General features: G+C 33.9%; 2 protein-coding genes across 2 annotated transcripts; both read right to left on the bottom strand.

Moving 5' to 3' along the window:
- Positions 1 to 1,393: 1,393 nt before the first annotated feature.
- Positions 1,394 to 5,962, bottom strand: tnnc2.2 (troponin C2, fast skeletal type, tandem duplicate 2). Its single transcript, XM_056449627.1, has 6 exons — positions 5,853 to 5,962; positions 4,420 to 4,471; positions 4,198 to 4,341; positions 3,234 to 3,348; positions 3,018 to 3,154; positions 1,394 to 1,846 (listed from the first exon to the last, which is right to left on the bottom strand). Exons 1-6 carry the CDS (start codon positions 5,853 to 5,855, stop codon positions 1,815 to 1,817), a joined length of 483 nt encoding a protein of 160 aa, XP_056305602.1. The 5' UTR covers positions 5,856 to 5,962; the 3' UTR covers positions 1,394 to 1,814.
- A 1,970-nt stretch (positions 5,963 to 7,932) lies between these two features.
- On the bottom strand, positions 7,933 to 20,833 carry tnnc2.1 (troponin C2, fast skeletal type, tandem duplicate 1). The gene is made up of 6 exons (XM_056449626.1): positions 20,722 to 20,833; positions 13,559 to 13,613; positions 13,291 to 13,434; positions 10,638 to 10,752; positions 8,921 to 9,057; positions 7,933 to 8,429 (listed from the first exon to the last, which is right to left on the bottom strand). Exons 1-6 carry the CDS (start codon positions 20,722 to 20,724, stop codon positions 8,398 to 8,400), a joined length of 486 nt encoding a protein of 161 aa, XP_056305601.1. The 5' UTR covers positions 20,725 to 20,833; the 3' UTR covers positions 7,933 to 8,397.
- Positions 20,834 to 22,563: the final 1,730 nt, after the last annotated feature.

The following is a 22,563-nucleotide window of genomic DNA, read 5'->3' as shown; positions in this document are numbered from 1 at the left end:
GAAATTAGTTTTCCATTAATTTCCACAGTGGTAATTTATCACTGCGAAGAAAAGTTTGTTTCAGGATCATCATTGCTATTTTTTTAAGTAAAAGGTTTGACAATAATACATTATTAGATCATTTAGATGTTCTTAAGGGGAAAAATTATGTAACTATACCCCAATGTTCTTGAAAACTGCAGGAATAATGAGTAAAATGTCTTGGTAAATAGTTACATATATTGTTATTTACATTTTTAACTATTAATATATTTTATAACTATTAATAATATAACAAACTAACATAGGCATACATGTAGAAATTGCATTAATGACAAGCCATGCTATCACTAGTCACGTTATTTTGCACGAGCTATTTCCTGTTTATGTGTGTAAATTAAGATTTATTGCTGTCTGTAAATAACACAAAAACTATTTGTACTACAAAACAGTATGTTTATGATTACGCTAATAAGTTAAAACAATATAGCAAAAACACGTTTGTAATATCAAGCAGCATAACAGACAGCTAAAACAAATGGAAGCCGACACCAGAAGCTTTGCGCACTAAACCTGCTGCACATGCATGCATGAAAGTAAGTTTGGTAATAATCTTCATGTCAGTCCTCACAAAAATGAGAAATAAATCACCCATTATTTGCATTGTTAGTGTGCGACGCTTTAATTTAGTCAAGCACACTTATGCATTCTGTAGCTCGAATCCAAATGACACTATCCATTCTTGTTGTACATATGAATCATACATGCTGTATGAACTTTACATTACTAGGCTACAAATAATACTCAGCAGCCATTGACCAGATAAACAAGACACAATTTACTGATTTACACACTCACAGCACACAAAAAATAAATGTCATGTTGCAAAGCTATATGTGCAGTGGAGGATAACTATACTTCAGAGTATAATAATGTAAAATATTTAAAGCACTTGGGTATTTGTAAAATTATCTGGAGTTGGGGTCTTGCTGCTAATATATATATATATATATATATATATATATATATATATATATATATATATATATATATATATATATATATATATATATATATAACGTTTTTGGTCTATATATACAGTGCTTATAGAAAATCATCATACCCTGTGGAAATCTACCTTTATTCACTCTACACCCTGCTTTCAAGGACCTTCGGGATAAAGTTGTAGAAAGGGACAGATTAGGAGAAGGCTTCACAAACATTTCAATAGCTGGAAAAGTAATTTGGAATGTTATTTGATATCAGGCAATATGACAAATAAATGTAATAATTTCAAAGGGGTGATGATTTTCTATAGGCACTGTATATACAGAAATTGTAAACTAATCAGGCTCAGAGACTCTGGATTAACAAAATCTTAATAAATCATATAAGCCAAAAATACTAAACAACATTTGTTTTATTTTTTATTCTGTTTTCAAGCGTTCGTTCTTAAATACAGTGAAGCGACTGTGGCTTTGGCATTGGTCTATGCAGCGATAACAAGCTGCTGATCTAGACTAAATCTAGACTAAAGACACCCACAAATGAGGGGTCTACCATGGCATGTGTTTCTAGCGAACATATCACGCTTTCATAACATCATGAAGCTGCGAACCACACCACAGCTTCGCTCCTTGGGTCTTGCATATGAGGGTCAGTGGGAGCCCAGCCTTGGCAAACCCCACACAGGTGTTCATCTGTCTGTCTGCTGTGGAGGTGAGATGGAGGCAGAAAGAGGACAAAAGGGGAAAGTGAGTTTGAGTGGCGTTATGAGGGCAGGGATTCAGTCGGCAGGGGTGAAAGGGGAGAGGAATGTCCATGAGTCTCTGTTTTTACTGCACGTTCTCCATCATCTTGAGGAATTCTGGGAAAAAAAGACAGTGTTGACTCAATATCTGTTCAGAATGCATGTGCAACGTATGTACCCATAGAAGTCTGGTATGTGGCAATATATGCAAGTTACATATCTAATGTGTTCAATTGAAATATTATTCAAATAATATAATGAATTAATTATGACATAAATTTCATATTTGGATTTCACATATTTGAAAAACATGTCATATATTCAAATATATATTATATATTTCAAAATGTTGCTTTCATATTTTTTGTTAACCATTGAAATTGGAAATATTTACATATACAGTTTAAATATTTCCCAAATAATGTTTACAGAAGAAGGAAATTTTCACAGTATGTCTGATAATATTTTTTCTTCTGAAGAAAGTCTTATTTGTTTTATTTCGGCAAGAATAAAAGCAGTTTTTAATTTTTAAAAAACATTTTAAGGTCAAAATTATTAGCCCCTTTAAGTTATATATTTTTCTGATAGTCTACAGAACAAACCATCGTTATACAATAACTTGCCTAATTACCCTAACCTGCCTAGTTAACCTAATTAACCTAGTTAAGCCTTTAAATGTCACTTTAGGCTGTATCCGAGTGTCTTGAAAAATATCTAGTCAAATATTATTTACTGTCATCATGGCAAAGATAAAATAAATCAGTTATCAAAGATAAGCTATTAAAACTATTATGTTTAGAAATGTGTTGAAAAAAATCTACTCTCCGTTAAACAGAATTTGTGGAAAAAAATAAACAGGGTGGCTAATAATTCAGGGGGGCTAATAATTCTGACTTCAACTGTATGTTTAAATATATTAGCTTATTAGCTAATGTTATGCATGTGTGCCTATATATGACATATTTGTGAACATGTGAGTACATATTTCAAATTCCAATGCTTGAAAATATATATGAAAGCAATATTTCGAAATATATGTTGCATATCTGTCACGTATATATGATGTTTGTACATATTTGAAACTATAGTGGTTGGAATAAAATATATGTAAGTGGCCATTTTTTGTAATATTTTAAAATATATGTTGCATATACACTATGTAACAGTTTATATATGTGAAATCCAAATATGAACTTGTATATCATATGTAATTTGCATATATTTCCATATATCAGATTTCTATATATGTTCATAAATAAAACGAAATGCACTTTATAAACCATCATACCATCAAAGTCCAGCATGCCATCGTTGTTTTTGTCTCCGTCTTTAAGCAGCTCATCGATCTCCTCCTCTGAGATGGATTCACCAGTGCTGCGGATGATCTCAGCAAACTCATCTCTGTCGATGTAGCCATCGCCATTCCTGCAGATTCACAATGTTGCGTTTGATCAAGTGTGCTTGAGTCACATTCACAAACAGGTGCACATATCGAATGACTTACTTGTCCAGCACACGGAAGCATTCGGCCAACTCTTCCTCGCTCTTGCCAGCCTGGTCCTCCTTAAGGAGTCTCACCATCATGACCAAGAACTCCTCAAAGTCGATGGAGCCGCTGCCTAAAGTTTCCAGTGAGTACAATAGTTATTGCATATCTTAATTTTTTGCATTTTATACTTAAAACTTAACTATCAGAGTGTATGTAGACAGAAACATACTTTAAGGAAACATACAAACAAAGAGTTTGAGCACACGATATGTGCTCTTGAATTGGCCTGAAGGAGCTTATAAAATTATATTCATTTTTAGTTGTAATGTCAACCCTTAAAGAAATATCTCAGGTCCCTCCACCTCCTTACTCAAAAAGATCTCCTTCTTAAATTTACCATCAAACTTTTCACAAGGAAATAGGTAAAAGAATGTCTGTGTTTCAATTCATGTAATAATTTAATAAAATACAGATCATCGTATTATCAGCAGACATTTACTACAGAACAAGAACAATATTCATTCAATTCCACAAGGTAAAATATGTTTTTTAAAAACTTGATAATTGAAAATAAAATATTAGGACATTTTATATTGCAATGAACATTGGAGGACATTGCAGGATATTGCTAAATATGCTAAAAGCTTATCTTCTGGTCCGAATATGTACTGTAGACTAGCCTAATATCATTAAACATTTAAGGGTTTAAAACAATGTATTGATTTTGAGGTAAGTTGCTCTTGTAGCTTTAATTTTCGCAGTGAAATTCTTATCACATTGTTCAATATTTTTGCCTGAAAGAATGTCAGACCGTCTGTGTCGCCCCTTGCGGCCGAGCTGAGAATGTAATCCGTGTTTACGGGCAGACACGTGACAACGCAGCGGATGAAAATAAGCTTGCTTAGTTCAAATTTTTGGGCTATATAATATTATATAAAATGATGTGTGTACACATTTCAAGCTGTGGCATTTTGTTTACCGTCTTCATCGACCTCCTCGATGATTTCTTCCAGCTCCTCTCTGGTTGGATTCTGACCCAACATCCTCATGACAGTACCCAACTCCTTGGTGCTGATATCACCGCCACCGTCAGTGTCGAACATGTCGAAGGCAGCCTTGAACTCTTTAAAACAGACGCGTACGGGTTAATACAAAACAAAGACGTGGAATACATCTTTCTCTTTGTATATAGATCACTCACCGGCAAGCATTTCCTCGCTCAGATATGAGCGGGCCTCCTGTTGCGCGTCAGTCTGTGAAGCAACAGGTTGTTACATTATGAACGGTTAGTATCAGATGGCCTAAATATTCTATGGTAACATTAGGATAATAATGTTTTTTTGAAGTACTGAATTACATTTTTATAACCACCATTTTATTACAAATACCACAGCAAATGTTTAGATTTCAAAACTATAGAAATTGCCATAACCTACGAAATAACCACACATTAACCAGGGTTTTGCAACTCTAATCATAGATTTACCATTGTATTTGTAGTAAAACTGTGGGTAGCTAAAGAAAGGGAAGATGCAGCAAAAAACATGGTTACTGCAGTTTTATTATTTAAAAAATGCATGGCTAATTTAGAAATGTGCAGAACAGTCCATTAATATGATGAATAAGAATATATATATATATATATATATATATATATATATATATATATATATATATATATATATATATATATATATATATATATATATATATATTGTGACTGGGAATTTGTCATTATTATTAGTCTTTGTTTTCCTGATAATATGCATGCATTACTACTGGGTTGTGGGTCTTGCACACAGCAGGTGGCGTCCAGGAAAGTTTTGCAGCTATTTTAAGGCTTAAGACGTTATCCCAGCAGTCAGTGACTGTAAATGGTAGTTAAGAAACTGGATCCTTGGAATGTGTCGCCTCAGCATTTAGTTAGCCCACTTAAACTAGCCTGCTGATCAGCTTCATGTATCAAATAGCAGGAAATCTGTCTTCACACATTTACCACTTTTCCAACTTTTAAGCACACAGTAGTAGCTTACCAAAATATTTAAATGATCCAATCAGTTTAAATTTAAAATAGTGGAAAACCATTGAGTTATTATTGGAAAAATTATTTATATTTATTGGAAACATGATTATAGCTTAGGGCATCTAGATTTTTTTTGTTATTTGTAACAGATTTATCATACTTTGCTTGTGACAGCTAGACCATTTTCTTGGTTTAGGAAAAAGATTTAAAGAAGGTTTAGTGTTGCAAACAAAATCTGACAGTATATAAACTAAATTTGACACCTAATAGTTATGCTCAGATTATGTCAATATTAAAAAATGACAAAAATAAAGAATAAAGACATTTAAATATGACCTATTTTTCTATTTTCTGATCAATAGCATTTTAAAAATTATCATAACTGAAGGATTCCCTTTTTTATTTCCTATTATGAAGTATTAGACGAGCAAAGCTGCAAGGAAACCATTAATAAAATGTATCATTACATAATCCTTAATTAATAATGACAGATATATATAATATACATTGCTCTATTACATTTGATTACTCTTTGATTAACAGGCCATTTGCACATTTGTTTTCATGCTTTCCTCAGCAAAACTGACTGCTTAGATTATTTAAACTCTTACCATGGTTGTGGTTTAGCTTCCCTCACTTATATCCACGAGACAAGCAGTGGTCAACGCGCTCGCACCCCAACAGAAAGACTAGACATCAAGTGACAGTTCTGACACACTTTAAACAGGCCACCCAAGACCCGCCCACAGACCTCCAGATTTAGAATCCTGAACTTTTAGGGTTCGGCGGCTCCCACAAGCCAATAGAAATGAGAAATGAGTACACTTAAAGAACAGACTTCAAGAATACAGGAAAATGGTAACTGTTATTCTGCTGCAGGCCTGTGTTTGTTGGAGGAACTGATGAAAGACACAACAAAATGGTTATGCTAATAAAAAGCCACTATGAACTATGTTTAGGTGGCATTTATCATTTGACTGTTCCGTGGGTTCGGACTGAAATAGGGAAGCGAGTCTTTGGTCATGCCACCCCCTCATCTTGGAATATTCTTCAGTCTGAACTGAAAATGTCTGAACTTATCTCAATTGAATCATGTCGTTCTATCTTACACACCAAACAATAGGAATCCATTTCTCAGTACATGTGTTTTTGCATTGTAATTTTTATCGCTAAAAGACAAAACTGGAAAACTTCATTTTCTTTTTCTTCAAAACTACTTTTCTTTTTCCTTTTCTTTCATGAAGCTGTGTGTTTTAGACCTCTTGGCCGGGTCACTCTTGTAAATGAGAATATATACAGTTGAAAAAGCTAATACTGTGTTTACTGAATTGTTGAATTTACTAATGACATCCAGATTTGGTAAAAGCTTTTCATTAATTCACCTCAAAAGCTAAAGACCTAATCGCTTCCTAAAATTTACATATTAGTACCTCAAAAGAGCAAGATAACCTTTTGAGTACACTGTAAAAAAATCCTGGTTGCCTTAAATTTTTAAGCGTAATCAAAATACCCCTTCTGAGTCCATTAAACATATATTATGTTAAACTGACTTAAAACAGCTTGCGAGATTTATAAAATTAACTTAGAACATGATTACCTAGTTTAATAAGTTACAATGAACTAAAAACATATGCTGTGTTGACTAATTGATCATATAAATTTGACAGTGTAGGTACTGCTCTAATGAGTTTTTATACTTTTAAACATGTAACATAAGTTTGCCCAAAATGTAATAATAATTGATGTGTATTAATATTTATATGTAGGGACTAAGCCGGAAAGAAAATAAATGAAATATTTATATGTATGTGTGCAGATGGAAAATGAATTTTAAAATGGTGAGAGGCGAGAGCGTTCTACACCTCTCCCATTTTAGTCAAGCCAAGAAACCCTAAACCTCCTGGGAAGGTGCTGTGTTGCAAATCTTCGCTGTGCCCTGAATAGCAGTTGATTTAGATCTCCACCCAGAACCCAACAACACAAATGGCGACACAGGTACCCCAAATCCCAAAGAGCCTAAACCCCAGTTTCCATCTAAGGCATGTGCTTCCTGAGCGAAGAATCATGAGGACGTTTGAGAAGGAGGGGGTTACAGACCCTATACTTTCCAGGAGAAATGGAGTGATTTAAAAGGCGAGCAGAGAAGTTCAGAAATCATTGCATCTACAGCAGTGGCATGAGATTACACCTCCAACAGTACAGTATGACCTGAAGAATCAACTGGCTTTTTCCGCCGTAAGAAGAAAACATGGAAATCTGACCTTTTGCCTCCAATCTCAACTTATTTTACTACTGGCACAAATGGTCTTTGGGATTCGAAATTGATCTTTTTCATGACCTTTCTTCTAAAGTATGAAAAGAAGAGACCAACATAAATACAAACGACAACACTACGGATCTGCTGGAAGCTCAAAGTGTTGTCTATTTTGGACCAGGGAAACTGGAAACCATGATGGCGGGCTGATCTTGTTTTTCTGATGGGGAGTAGTGAAAGTATTGGCGGGGTGTGTCAGAAGAACACATGAGTCTCAGTAATAGCTACCAGAACTGAGATATTTGGCCTTGTAATAACCACTTTTAGACTTGAAATTGCATTTCTACTTTTTAAAATACTGTAAATGAGCTAAAACCACACAATACTATTTTGGATATCAAAATAAAAGCAAAATATCCCCAAAATATAGAAGCATATAAGTCAAAGGTGCCTTTTTAATCAATTTGCAAAGATACAGTTGGAAAAATAAGAGATTTCTTATCACCATGACAACACAGCATGAAGTCTGCTTCTGAGGTAAATACTGTAACAGGGCTATTTTAAAACAGCAAAGGGTGAGGGGACGTGGCCAGAGGGCTGGAGAATGTCTTGGGAAGAAGCAGGTGTAGTGGAGGACAGCTGGGGTGAGGGGTAAGTGGTTTCCTCTTAAATGGTTTGAATGGTTATTTATAGACACTATCACAGTGCGGTCCTTGAGGAACATCGCCGAGAAGGTACCACTCATCTATAATTTTCTCTGTTGCTCAAAGCAAATTTCATACTATCATAACTGTTACCGATTTGTCTCATTGTTTTCTTTTTCTTCAAAAGCCTCACTCAGTTTCTCTTGAATATCTTGACTGCTTTCAGTTGCGGTTGGAGGGGATGGAATGGAATTTTTCTTACTGGACGTTCTCCATCATTTTGAGAAACTCTGGAATGAAAATTTAAAAAAGAGATGAAAAATCATGTGGTGGGATGAAATATCGTGCACATTCATTTCCTGGGATGCAATAGTGTACAGGTTCATTTCCTGAAATATCTCACGCATCTCTACACAATTTAAGCAGTCTGTCAATGATAAGAGCCTATTATAAAATATTACTGTTTTTTTCATACTTTGATACTTATCAAATGGACAAATGGAGGTCAGGAAATCCCCATGGGAACATACGTATTTATATTTGTATATAGTTTAACACAATAAAAATAAAATATCATTGAAAGAGAACTTTCACATCCATGGACAGTGCACAAAAGGTGCAAAAGATTATTCATATTAATTAAATCTTCTAAATGGACAATAATGGTTCTTTAAAAAACTGTTCTCTGGGGAATATAAAATGGGTCTTCGAATGCTTCACTATGAAAACCCCTTTTTAGAACATTTATGAGGGCGACACAGAAAAACAGAATAACATTTACCATCAAAATCAATTTTTCCATCTTTGTTCGTGTCCGCATCGGCCATGAGCTCATCTATGTCTTCCTCTGCCACCGGCTCACCAGTGGCATGCAAGATATCCCCAAACTCCTCGCGATCAATGAAACCATCTTGGTTCCTGTTGGAAACAAATTATATTTAATTACTGTTGTTGATATTGTTGTCAAGCTAAGTGACCTGTCTTGTTTTATCTAAATGTTGTATTTTTTATAAACTGATTGCATGTGTGAATACATGAGTTTTCTAATAATGCTGTCAAAATTTGCTAAAGCACATAATATTAAAGGTGTTAAGTGTTGAAGTGTTATATTAAAGGTGTTGACTTTGACTTTTTTTTTTAACAATACAGCTTAATTCAAACCAGTAATTTACTATTTTAAAATCTAACATGAAATACATTCATTGGAAAATTAATCAGTATGTATTGTGCAAATGCATTATGTCTTTTTTTCCTCTTCTGTACGATACACAGGAGGTAAATTACAGTGAGGAAAATAATTTATCCAAAGAAATCCTTTAAATAAAGAAAATTATTGTTTTTATTTTTCATAGAAACATGAAATAGACTGTGTGGACTCGCAATGGGTGGATTGGAAAGGACATCTATTAGCTGAATAATACTATTCATTAACATGCTCATTCATGCTGCTTTATTCATACCAAATATTTCTCAAGATGCTTTAAAAAAAAAATCGTGGATTTAGCACCACAGGTAATTGGATTAATATATGAAAAGATTATTAGTCTAACTTTAATGGATGCATTTGTTATTTTTTTTTCCTGTACGAATGAAGTTAAAATAAAAAAACAAAAAAGCACATTATTTTTGTGAATTAATTTGAAGGAATTTAATTAAATACTACCTAATTTTGTATTTTAAAGTAGACAAAAGGTGTGCATATGAAACAAAATGTGTTGTCATATTCAGTTATGAAATAAATGAAACATAATAATTGAAATGAAACAAACATAATTGATTCACCCAATATCTTCAGTTCAACATGGCAAAATTTGACAAAAAAGTATATTCTGCATCACATGATTTAACAGATTTACATTTCTAAAATAAATGTTGTCAAATAATAAAGTCTTCTTGCAGTCACTAATTGTATTCCTTAAAACTCATCATTGAAAAAAATGACATATTTAAAAAAAAATTTCCCATGAAAATGATTTCTTAATGCATTAACATGTCTTGATTGTAACTCTCGGCTCTTGCCTCACGTAGTTGAATAAGCAAACGACTACAATCTCTATACTTGTACTCTCTTAACAGCATCAAATGATGTAATAAATGCTACACAATGGCAAGGGGTAATGTTCCAATAATGGTAATGCTTGGAGAATTAACCAAATTCTGAATGGGTTACAGCCTATAATGCTAAAATAATTCCCTTTACCTGAACTTACAAGTATGTAGTGCTCCACAATGCACAGTGGAGCACTGTGGACTTTCATCTAACCTCACACTTTTTCATAGTGAATAGACAAATTGTCATGCTGGAAGTCATGTTTGATATCGAGATCCATCTTATTCAAACACCGATTTTCAAGTCACATGGATGGTCGTTGTAAACCACTTAGGCAGACCAGCTTAAACATTCTGATTTCTGGTGATTTATATTCTTTTCTATTATGGATTTTAAAAGATAAATTCAGTGACCTTTCCTCACACTGCTTATGCTAATAAAAACATACTTGTCAAATATACGGAAGCATTCAGAAAGCTCCTCTTCGCTCTTTCCAGCTTGGTCTTCTTTTAGCTGCTGCACCATCATGACCAAGAACTCCTCAAAGTCAATGGTACCACTGCCTGAGGATGCGAAACAGAGGTGTACAGGAGGAGGATGACATAGGAGGTCATTATTCTTTAAAACATTAACTAAGCTTCAGACACTCAATTTTATATTAAAACCAATCGACCAAAATTACAGGTTGTGGAATTTGACACTGTGGCGAGTGAGGCGGGGCCGAGAGCCGTAACGGCGAGGCGGGTGGCGTGAGTGAGATAATCAAAGACACCTTTTTTTTATCTTGTTTGTCTACTGTGTTTATTGTGTAAAAGAACTGTTATCTTTTCCTGTATTCTAAGTTGTATTATACAGTTAGGGTTAAAAAAAAAAAAAAAAAAAGATAATCAGAGACACCTGGACGCATCACCTGCCTCGAGAGAGGACCGGTCCGGACATTTAGGGCCCTATCAGACACCCGGCGCAATTGTTGTTTGCCGGTTTCAGCTTGGCACAAGAGTCATTTTGACGTTTTGCACCACGCTGCATAAATAGCAAATGCATTTGCGCTCATATGTTCGCCCATAGGCGTTCTGGTCTAAAAAAGGAGGCATGTTGAGGAGCATTGCTGGCGCATTGCTATTTTGAGGAACTTAAATAGGCTGTTCAATAGACCAGATCAAATCAGGTCTATAGTCCAGCACAGAGCGCGTTAGTTGTGCGCCATGCTTACACATTGCTTAATACACACAGGGTGTACAGCAATACGCAAATATCTTTACAAATGAAAAAGAATAAAAATATTAAGGATATATATAGGATATAATAAGGATATATATATATATATATATATATATATATATATATATATATATATATATATATAATATATATATATATATATATATATATATATAGGATATAAATATAAAGAATTAATATATTACAAAAATATTTTCAGTTTATTCATAACAATTTGCTTTTGTATAATGTTATCATTATTAGTAGTATTATTTATTATGTGCATATTTATATTTATTTTATTAAAAACAAGCTTAGATTTGCCCACCTGTCAGGTTTTGGACCATATGGCATAGCATGTGTATTTGGATATAACATAACATATTTTTTTAACACACTTCATTATTATTGTTCATGTATTCGTTTGCTGGAAATTAGAACTGAATTTAGAAATAGTTTTGAAACAAATCTTTGCGCTTAACAAACAAAATTAATCATGTATAGGCTAATAGATGTCTGTGTGTACAACAAGTTTCCCTATCCACGAGAGTGAAAGTGAAAGTAAATAATGAGGAGGCTCATCTCTCATTCTCGCTCTGTAGATGCTCTGTTTAACTGTTTTATTGCTAGTGAAGCGTTCAGTTTTTTCACTTACAAAGTCCGCCATGTAAATAGCAAATGCACCATGGTGCAATGCAACTGACTCTTAAAAGGAATGGGAGACTCTGATTGGTTTATTCTCAAAACACGCCTATAACTCATTAAAAGAATAAGCTCAACCCTGTAAGACCATGCACCATGGCGCAAAGCTGATTTTTTTGTCCTTAAAATAGCAAAAGTAGATTCTGACACGCCTTTAATGCGTTTGCGCACTTTGCGCATGGATCGTCAAAATAGAGCCCGATTTGTTTTACTTTCAGTTTCACAGCAGTCTCCGTGAGGAGCTGCCATCTGTTTGTTTTATTTTTTCAGAAATAAATATTTAAAAGTTTGTCGGTTCTCCGCCTCCTTTCTGATGGCCAGGCGGTCTTCAAACTTCATTACAGCCACGTTATTGCATAATAGCTTGACTAAACTTCACCTCCTCAGACGAAGATTCAACATCAACCCAGGGGCTTCTTACAGTTGGAGGTAAAGTAGAGGTAGGTTTGGAGGATAGAGCTGGGTGTTATCAGGATGGCAATAAAACTGAATACCAAACTTGTTAAAAATATTACAGAAAGATAAAATGTCAATTTTAAATACGAGGGAACCCAAATCTGAGCCCCGAGGAACTCTAGTCATGACGTTTAATGGCTTTGATGTGAACTTATTCAATTCTTCTTTATTTCTATAGTGCTTATTACAATGTAGATTGTGTCAAAGCAGCAACTGTACAAACTGAGTACTGCTCATTAAATAAGATTGGAGCAGGCAAATAATCAGACCAAATTCAGGTCTGCACAAACACCAAAATATGAAGACAGCACTACACTGTGCAATGCCAAGTTGGATAATAATACAGGCGTTGCATAGCCTTCCTCCATGATGCAGAGTTCCTAGTGACAGACACGTGCATTGATCTTTTTTGTGTTTAACAGAAGAAATCTCAAACAGGTTTGGAACAAATGAAGGGACAGAAAATAATAACAGAATTTTCATTTTTTCTCTCTTTTACTTCAGTTAAAACTCTCTTTAACTCTTTAACTGCGGAGTTTACAATTTGCCACATAAATGTCTGTTCTAATAAGAGTAGTCAAAAGAGGAAAGTAAATTTTCTAAATTATTATTTTTTCAATGTCAAAATCTCTAGAACATTATAAATATCTAAAATTATAAATAAAAAAGGCAGGCCATGTCTCGTTTACTGTAGTCCACTTCTGGTATGCAATCAGACTTACCGTCTTCATCCACTTCTTCAATGATGGCGTCCAGCTCCTCTCTGCTTGGATTCTGACCCAGCATCCTCATAACGGTACCCAACTCCTTGGTGCTGATATCACCGCCACCATCAGTGTCGAACATGTCAAAGGCAGCCTTGAACTCTTCGAGTTGGAATAACAAACAATAATTCAAAACAAGTCATGAAAAGCTGCGTCTTCAAGGTTTTTACATTAACAATTTAACATTTCATCACATTTCACAAGTTTCAAAAGTTCATACACTCACCAGCGATCATTTCCTCACTCAGGAAAGAGCGAGCGTCATTCTGGGCATCCGTGGGCTAATGAGAGACAGATTAGGACATAACAAAAACCTCCTGTGAAATTTAGACTTCAGACTGAAAATAGCTTTTTTATCATCTAGAGCAAAGCAATTGTCATTGGATTAAAACAATTAGTCTTTACAGAGACTTCATGGAAATAGATAGCAGGTGAAGAAACATCTACATCATATTTATATTTGTTTTATTAATAATCTTTTAAAAACAGAAAAACACTGAACAGTACATGGCTACACTGTAAAAATGACTGTAAAATTTACAGTATTACTGGCGATTCTGGTCAGTGGCGCCTGCAGCCGTACGGCTGTGCGCACTGTGCATACCTACCATGAGAGGATGGGAATTAATGACGCTTTATTTATTTATTTATCATTATTTTTTTATTACATAATTGAAATTGATTATTAAACAGTATACACTACGATATATTGACGAATCAAGAAAGAATGACAACAAATAAAGATGTGCGTTTGTATGTTTTATAGTGTGTATGTACTTGCATGGTGGGAGATAGGTAAAGAAATCTATTGGCTTTAGTTTTTCTGGCATTTTTTCCACACACTAAAAATTACAATTGAGATAACTATTGTTTAAAACAAGGTTCAAAATGAGTAAACCCTCTTTAAAACAGATAAACCTAATTGAGACATTTGCCAAAAGGCCTAAAACTAAAACTACCTATCCCCCACATGGAGGGGAGACCGCAGTCTCATCAGCACCTGAGCTGGGGAAACTGTCTTTTTCATCAGACAGATCAGATCCAGCTGCTGCACAACCTCTCGCAACGGCTACCATTCAAGGCTATTTAAGATAACTGACCAAGAAAAATATTTAAACAAAGAGACAAACTCTATACGAAACTCGTTTAAAAAGATTTTTTTTCTAAGAAAAATATAAGAATTATATTTTTGTTTAAGCCCTGCCACTACTCAACTGTGCGGGTGGATGATTTTCGGTCAGTGGAAAGTAAGGATTTAATTAATGCTTCACTAATTGAATTGTATCACAATCTTCTGTAATATATTTGCAATTTTTAATCTGTTATTATTTTAAAGATTACATCTTGAGCTGTGGTTTTACAGCACAACTGAAATGTTAATTTACAGTGCAGTCGTAAATTTTACAAATTTGTCAGTAATACTGTAAAATTTACAGCAATTTTTTACAATGTAGGAAAAAAACTAAATAAATAATATAAATTAAACAGCATAACTGTAAAAATGATATGACAAAAAGGCATAACAACTAATGCTTTTGTGTTCTTGTAACTTCCTTTAATACGTTAATCAGATTTCAACTTTTTTATTTTGTTGATCAAAGTTTAGCTTAATATGTTTAGTCAGTTTAACTAATGTTAGTTGAGATGACTGGAAAGGTTCAACTAAAATATTATGGCAGCAAGAATTTTTTTTCCGTGTGTAGAACTCCTTAATTGAACAGTATTGTAACTGACAGCTCTACAGAAACCACATTAGGAATTTAATATCATCAACGTGTTTCTACTGAAGCTGTAGTTAAAGAGGAGTTATAAATGCTGACAATAACCACACAATTATTTAGAGATCACATCTGCCATCACAAAAGCATGAGAATGTGACAGAAGTATCAAATCGGTTGATTTATCTAATGACAACATGTTCTCTCATGTCACAGTTGATATACATTACATCTATTGTTCAGGCAGATTAAATAAGACAGATCAATTCCTCGTATTGAATTCTATGAATTTAGAGCTGACTTCATTTTATGAAATTTATATTTAACCTCCTAGGGCTTAAGTGTCCACATATGTGGACAGCACATTTTAGCTCTTACAGTTTTTTTACAATCGTTTTACCACAAATTTCAGAACTCTGGTGTCAATTTTCAAAACTCTAGACACAAAATTCACAACCATTGCCAAAATTGCACATTTTTGCAAAACTCCTAAATCTTTTTTTCAAATGCTTGGATACGATACACACAAGTCAAAGATACTTTGTTCATTGAACTAAGATCACCTTTTCAATAGAATACAATTAAACATCAAATTGATCCCATTTTAAAATGCAACTCAAACATTACATTTGAAATAAATGCGTTTTCATTTACCTAACATGATGTTATTATCAACTGATACAAGCACTCAGAATGATAAATAACTGTTGCATTACTGTTGATGCGTAGAAACTGATGTACAATATTACATGTTTAGATGATGAACGTTTCAGGATAGATCAAATGACATCAGTGACCACAGAAGATGACCCAGCTGATTTCATCTTTATTCATCCTTATTCCATATTAATGGTTTCTTTGTTCCATGTACCACTTTTACAGACCATGTTTTCATATTTGACATTACTGTACTGTATATAAGAAAGCCCAATCACAGTAGAACAATGTCATCGCTGGATTCACATTGACAGAAGTTTCTTTCCAAGATTTTTGAGTAATGAAAACACCACTGTGATGTAGAGGAGAACCTGTGACCAAATCCACAAGACCAGACTGAAGGAAACACAGGTCCCAAAATAGAAATCTGATATATAGAAATATATGCAAATTACATATGTGACGTAATAGTTCATATGAATTTTACATACATAAAATATGTCATACATGTCAAAATATTGCCATTTTTTAAACTATTAGAATTACAAATATGTACATATATGTTACGTAAATATATCATCTATTATGTTATATATTTTACCCCTACAAATATATTACCTATAATTTGTATAGGTGTACATATGGCTGTTTATGAACACATACACACACACACTGTATATGTATGATATGGTTGAAAAAATGTAAACAGTGATTTTTGCACTATTTTTGACAAAATTATTGACTATTATGAGATTTTATATACAGCATGTGGAATCCAATTGTAAGTTGCATATGTTGCCATATCATGCAATAAATCAGCTATATAGGGACGTGCAGTGAGAAAGAAATTACAGTGAACCTACATTATGATGGAATGAATAAAACTAGTTGAGTGTATCCACTGTCTGTACTGTTCCCTTATGTATAAACCATAATGAACCCTGCATCATATATTTTAAACAACAATATTTAATGATGGTTAAAGACTGTTTATTGAAACGATGTGACTCTTGTGTGCAGGTGATCTGAAGTTGTGTTCCTGTAGTTTTTGTATGATAAAAGGATCATGCGAACCAATGATCCTGCAAATGCAAGACTTCTTTAAGATAATGAACGCAGCATGCAGAGTTTTGAACACTGGAGAGTCTGTGTTAAAAGGAGTGACTGTTTAGAGTTTTGTGTCTTGAGTTTTGAGAATTGACATCAGGGTTCTGAATTTTGTGGCAAAACAATTGAAAAAAAACTGTAAGTGGCTATTTAAAATACTTTGAATGTTTTATATTTTGTTACAATGTCATCCTGCAATGTTTTCCAGCATATGAAATGTCCCAAACACTATTTTTAACTGTCCAAAATGGGAAAAATTAGTTTTTACTCTCTAATAGTCAAAGCAAGTAAAAAAAATCTATGTTAAATATACATAAAAAAAATTCAGGAAAAAGTGTTTTATGTAAATTCGGACCACGAGTCCACATATATAGACATCATTTCTCTCTAAAAGTACATCTTATCAAAAGATGGTACTTAGGTTTTTGTTCTAATTAGGTTCCAATAAGCCCAAAAAGCAAAGAGAAATAAAAAAAAATGCATGTAAAAATAGGTTTCAGACAATTGTTCGTAAATGAATAACCTAATTTCCTATTTGGAAAATATGTTAATGACCTAAAGAACCTTTTTTTTTTCACTTAAAAATCAAGTGTACATGAGACGAGTGTTGTGTGGTCTCTATGGCTACAGTACATTGCTGAAAGTAGCATTAATATAAAAAAAGGTATAGGACCTGTGAAAAGGGGACATAGAAATCCACAATAATGCCAAAATTAACTCAGTGCTTTACATACAGTAAATATACAAATGTGAAAGGTCGTAGCAAACACCTCCTACACCACACATCTCTTTACATGTGAAAGGAATCATTGGCCTTGTGTCTGAAATCTCATTCTTTTTTTTCAACCTCGATTGTCCCTTAAGATGTATGTTGAATCTACACTTTCATTAATTAGTAAGTGAAGAAGAAATCAAAAGTTCTGACCAGGAAAACGTGTCTCTTTTGCTTGGTCAGTTGTCTTTATGAAAAAACACCATTCAATGCCAACGCCAAGTCCATTCACTTATCTGGTGGGTTACTGCTAAAATTATTTTTTAAAATAGAAGCAAATCAGTTCCTGCTGTGCTATGCTTGAGTAAAAAAACATGACATGGGGCACATTTTAAATCCGTCATAAAACTCTGTCTGAGCTGTTCACAGTAGGCATCATTTTATTTGGAGGACCTGCGCTGCATCTCCTGCTAAAACCATGCTTTTATTTTCATTCACTACTTTGCAGTAAACACATTATTAGTATGCGTTTTGCATTACTAAGAGCAAAACATGTTCTGTTTGACTACCACCTCAGACATTACTCAGAATTTAAGAAAATATTATTAGATATGGCAGTGGTGGAAGTTAACTCTAAGTAGTTTTACTTTATTACTGTACATATGTACATTTTTCATAATTAGGCTATAAGTTTTAACTTTATTTAAAGAAACCATTTTTTTTACTTTAGTACATTTCAAAGCATAATACCATACTTCTTACTCCGCTACAGTTCATTAATGTTGTGGAGTAAATAGTTCATTTGAACAGGAGAAATTATCGCTGGCTCAGGGACACGATAGCATCTGAACGAGCTGATACTTTTCAATATTAATCTCCCTTCTCAGAAAAAAAATCATATGCTCAAATCACACATAAGACTCATATGAGAACACATGGGAACATAACACAAGGCCAATGTTGGGTTATTTTTTTATTCAATTTGATTAACATTTTTAACTCTTTCATTCATTTCCCTTCGGCTTAGTCACTATTTCAGGGGTCGTCACAGCGGAATAAATTGGCAACTATTCCAGCATATGTTTTATGCAGCAAAAGCCCTTACAAAAAAAAAACCCAGTTCACACACACTCGCCAGTTTAGTTTATTCAATTCGACAATAGCGCATGTGTTTGGACTGTGGTGGAAACCGAAGCACGTGGAGGAAACCCACGCGATCACAGGGAGAACATGCAAACTCCACACAGAAATGCCAACTGGCCCAGCCGGGACTCGAACCAGTGACCTTCTTGCTGTGAGGCGACAGTGCCAACCACTGACCCACCATGCCACCCTAGTTTTTAAATCAACAGTTGGGTTACTCCCAATTTGACGGAATGTTGGTTTACAACAACCCAGCATTTTTTGAGTGTGAAGCTGTAGCTCTGTTTAGAGTCGAAGCTCAAAAACTTAAGAAATTCTTTCATCAATCTCTCAGATTCAAATGGTTCAATCAGAGTGAGCGAGCTGATTCAGACCTCTTTATGAATTGCTCGAACATGGTCATGTGTATATTTGTGTACTCTAATACCATCCAAATGAGGTCAATTTTGCTTAAAAACTAAACCATAATAAAGCCCTGTATGTAAATTAACCACATTTTTCAAAGACACACACACACACGCACGCACACACACGCACGCACACACACACACACACAGAGAGAGAGAGAGAGAGAGATGTTTGTTTTTGTGAATTGGAGGACATCCAGGTTTCCATTGTTTTAATACTGTACAAACTCTATTATCATTCATATAATTCATTCAATTTCTAATCATGGAATGGTTCATTTTCATAAGGCACACTTATTTGAAACGATTGTATTATCATTGATAAGATATATTTTGCATAAGGGTTTTTACCCATGACTATTTCATTCACATAGCAGATTGCAGATGGAAAAACTGAAATTCCCTTCCTCCAAGTTCACAAGGAAATTGCTTGTCTGACCAGGTAAGTAATTCTGGTCATTTTACAGTCATTTGCTGCTATTACTGTACACAAATGCGCTATAAAGCTATAATAATTTCCCACAAACGTTCATGCTTACAAAGAATATCAAAATGACACTGCAAATGTCAAAGGACCATGACAGTCTGAGCACTGTAATCAAACCCTGTGTGTTTGCTCTCTTTGATGATGTGGATTACCACATCTATCTGGAGACTACAAACTATCAAACATGACTGAAGGTCTTGACCACAAAACCATGAGGGTGCATTTGTGAAATTGAGATTTGTACATCACCCGAAAGCTGAATAAATAAGTTTCCATTGATAGTTTGTTAAGATAGGACAATATTTGTCTGAGATGCAATAATAGTTGGAAATCTAGAATGTAAGTGTTCCAAAAAATTTTAATATTGAGAAAAGTTGCCTTTAAAGTAAACAAAATTGTTGTTAGCAATGTATATTATTAATCAAAATTTAGGTTTGGATGTATTTGTGGTGGGATGTTTATAAAATGTTGTAATGGAACATGATCATGACCAAAACAATGTGTTTTTGGCTATTGAAACATGCATATATATACAACATAAGACTGCTTTTGTTGTCCAGGGTCACATAGATACTTCAGATCTGACTGCTACAATGATTAAGTGTAGAAGCAATTTACTGTCGAAACAATTTTCATTCAGAAATTGCTATTAAATTACAAATAATGTCAGAGAAATCACAACAAAAATATAAATGTGAACATAAGCTAAGCAATCTCGGGCCTTCTAAAATACTAATGCTTACAGTTGTAAACTAAAATAAACCTATGTGACAAGTATACCTGTGCTGTTTTCAAATTGTAGAAAATTGTAGAAGAGTTCTTATCTAAAGGCCTCTAAATTTAGTAATTTCACTTGTATGGCAATTAATACATTCTGTTTAGTGCCGTAAAATAACTGACTTTAAATCTAGGACTCTGGGAAAAATGTTTAGAAGAAAACTTTAGATGGCACTTCTGAGACTCTTCATAACTTTAATAAGACAAACAGACTAGATATCAGTAAGTTAGCAATAAGGATTAGAGGTTTAAGTTATTCCTTAAAAGTAAAACCTGCACATCTACTCTTCAATATTGTAGTCATAAGCATGCATCCATTTTGAGTGATCATTAAAAAATCTGATTCTGATTTTGTGTCTTGTCCAAATATAGAAATCTTACCATGCTGACAGCTTGTTAGTGAGCTCAATATCTGAAAACAATAACAGTCCTCAGTCCTCAGTCTTCCTCCTGAATGTGCACAGATGGACAAACATCTCCAGCCTCTCTTAATAAGACCTCATATTACTCTCACCTTTCTAGAAAATGGCCAGGATTGGACAAGAAACACCAGACAGTGAACTTGTCAGCCAATGTCTGCGCAGCCTTAAAAAACAAGCTCCACCCTTCTTCTTCATCCCTTTCTAATCCATCCACCACTATGTGTTCTCCATTGGTCCATATTTAGATGAAGGTTGAACAAGTGTTCTCAATGACATTTCCCTGACAAAAAAAGAAAAAACATTATATAGAAAATAAATAAGGTAAGCAATAATACAAACAGCTTCCAGAAACGGATGTATGCTACATGGGGTTTTGTGCCCTCACCCCACATGCCAGTATTTCTTCACCTTATCTGTCAAATTTTCCATCCATCAGTCATTTTGGCTGTGTATCCCAGCAGTGCTGTCTGGTTCACTTGGATCTGCATAACACTGACACATATAAAGAAACAGTGAGTCACAGCAAGACAACGAGATGTGGCATGTGTGCCATGTAAAGTATTGTATCACCCTGAAGGGGTTTATTACACTGCTACGCGACAATCACAAAAGTATTTTAACATTAAATATTGATTTAAATTGAAAAACAGTTCATAATGTTACCTGTAATTAAATGATCTCAAAGCTTGTAATAAATATAATTAATGACAGTCATAATAACAACAAGTTTTTGAGTTAACAGAACATTAAAATGAGTTAATTGTGATCCTACAATTTCTTTGTTATACGAGAGTCAAATTGAGGTTTTAAGTCAATGTATTGTAATTTAAATGAAATGACTGGACATGCATGTGTTCATTTGAAACTTGTGCATATTTTCCTTTTAACAAATCAAATTCGAGGGCGACATGGTGGTCGCCTCGCAGCAAGAAGGTTGCTGGTTCGAGTCTCTGCTGAGTCAGTTAGTTTTTCTGTGTGGAGTTTGCATGTTCTCCGTGTGTTGGTGTGGGTTTTCTCTGAGTGCTCCGAGTGGATATATACATATATATATATATATATATATATATATATATATATATATATATATATATATATATATATATATATATATATATATATATATATATACACAAACACACATACATACACACACGTATATATACACACACACACACACACACACACACACATACATATATATATATATATATATATATATATATATATATATATATATATATATATATATATATATATATATATATATATATATATGCACATACATACATGCAAACATACATACATATACAAATACAATAAGCTTTGTATTTACTTACTTTTGATAAGAAGCAGTTTCATCTTCCTGTCCATTTTATCAGGAAATTAAACAATAAATGCTGTTGTGATAAGCTTTGACGCTGTGGGTGCAAATTAATGCAAATTTCTAGATATTGTATAAAGGGAAAATTGACATCCTGCATTTCATGTATTTGCTCAATTAGTGTTTCAACAAAGACATCTTTAAATTATTTTGTAAATAATAAATCTATTTTTATGCTCTGCTTTTGTGTAGTTGTTTTCTTGTTGCTTCCTAGTTATTCTACTTGATTGTTAATTAGTGCATTGGTTTCTGTCCTCCCTGATTGATCCAATTGTGTTTCCTCAGTTCATTCATTCATGCATTTTCCATTGGTTTAGTCCCTGATTGTCAGGGGTCACCACAGCGGAATGAACCGCATGTGTTTGGACTGTGGAGGAAACCGGAGCAAACCCACGCGAACACTAGGAGAAAGAACATGCA

Source organism: Danio aesculapii, chromosome 23, assembly GCF_903798145.1.
Source record: "Danio aesculapii chromosome 23, fDanAes4.1, whole genome shotgun sequence".
NCBI lineage: Eukaryota > Metazoa > Chordata > Actinopteri > Cypriniformes > Danionidae > Danio > Danio aesculapii.
Note: the sequence above shows the minus strand (reverse complement) of the source record. Positions and strands in the feature narration are given on the sequence as shown.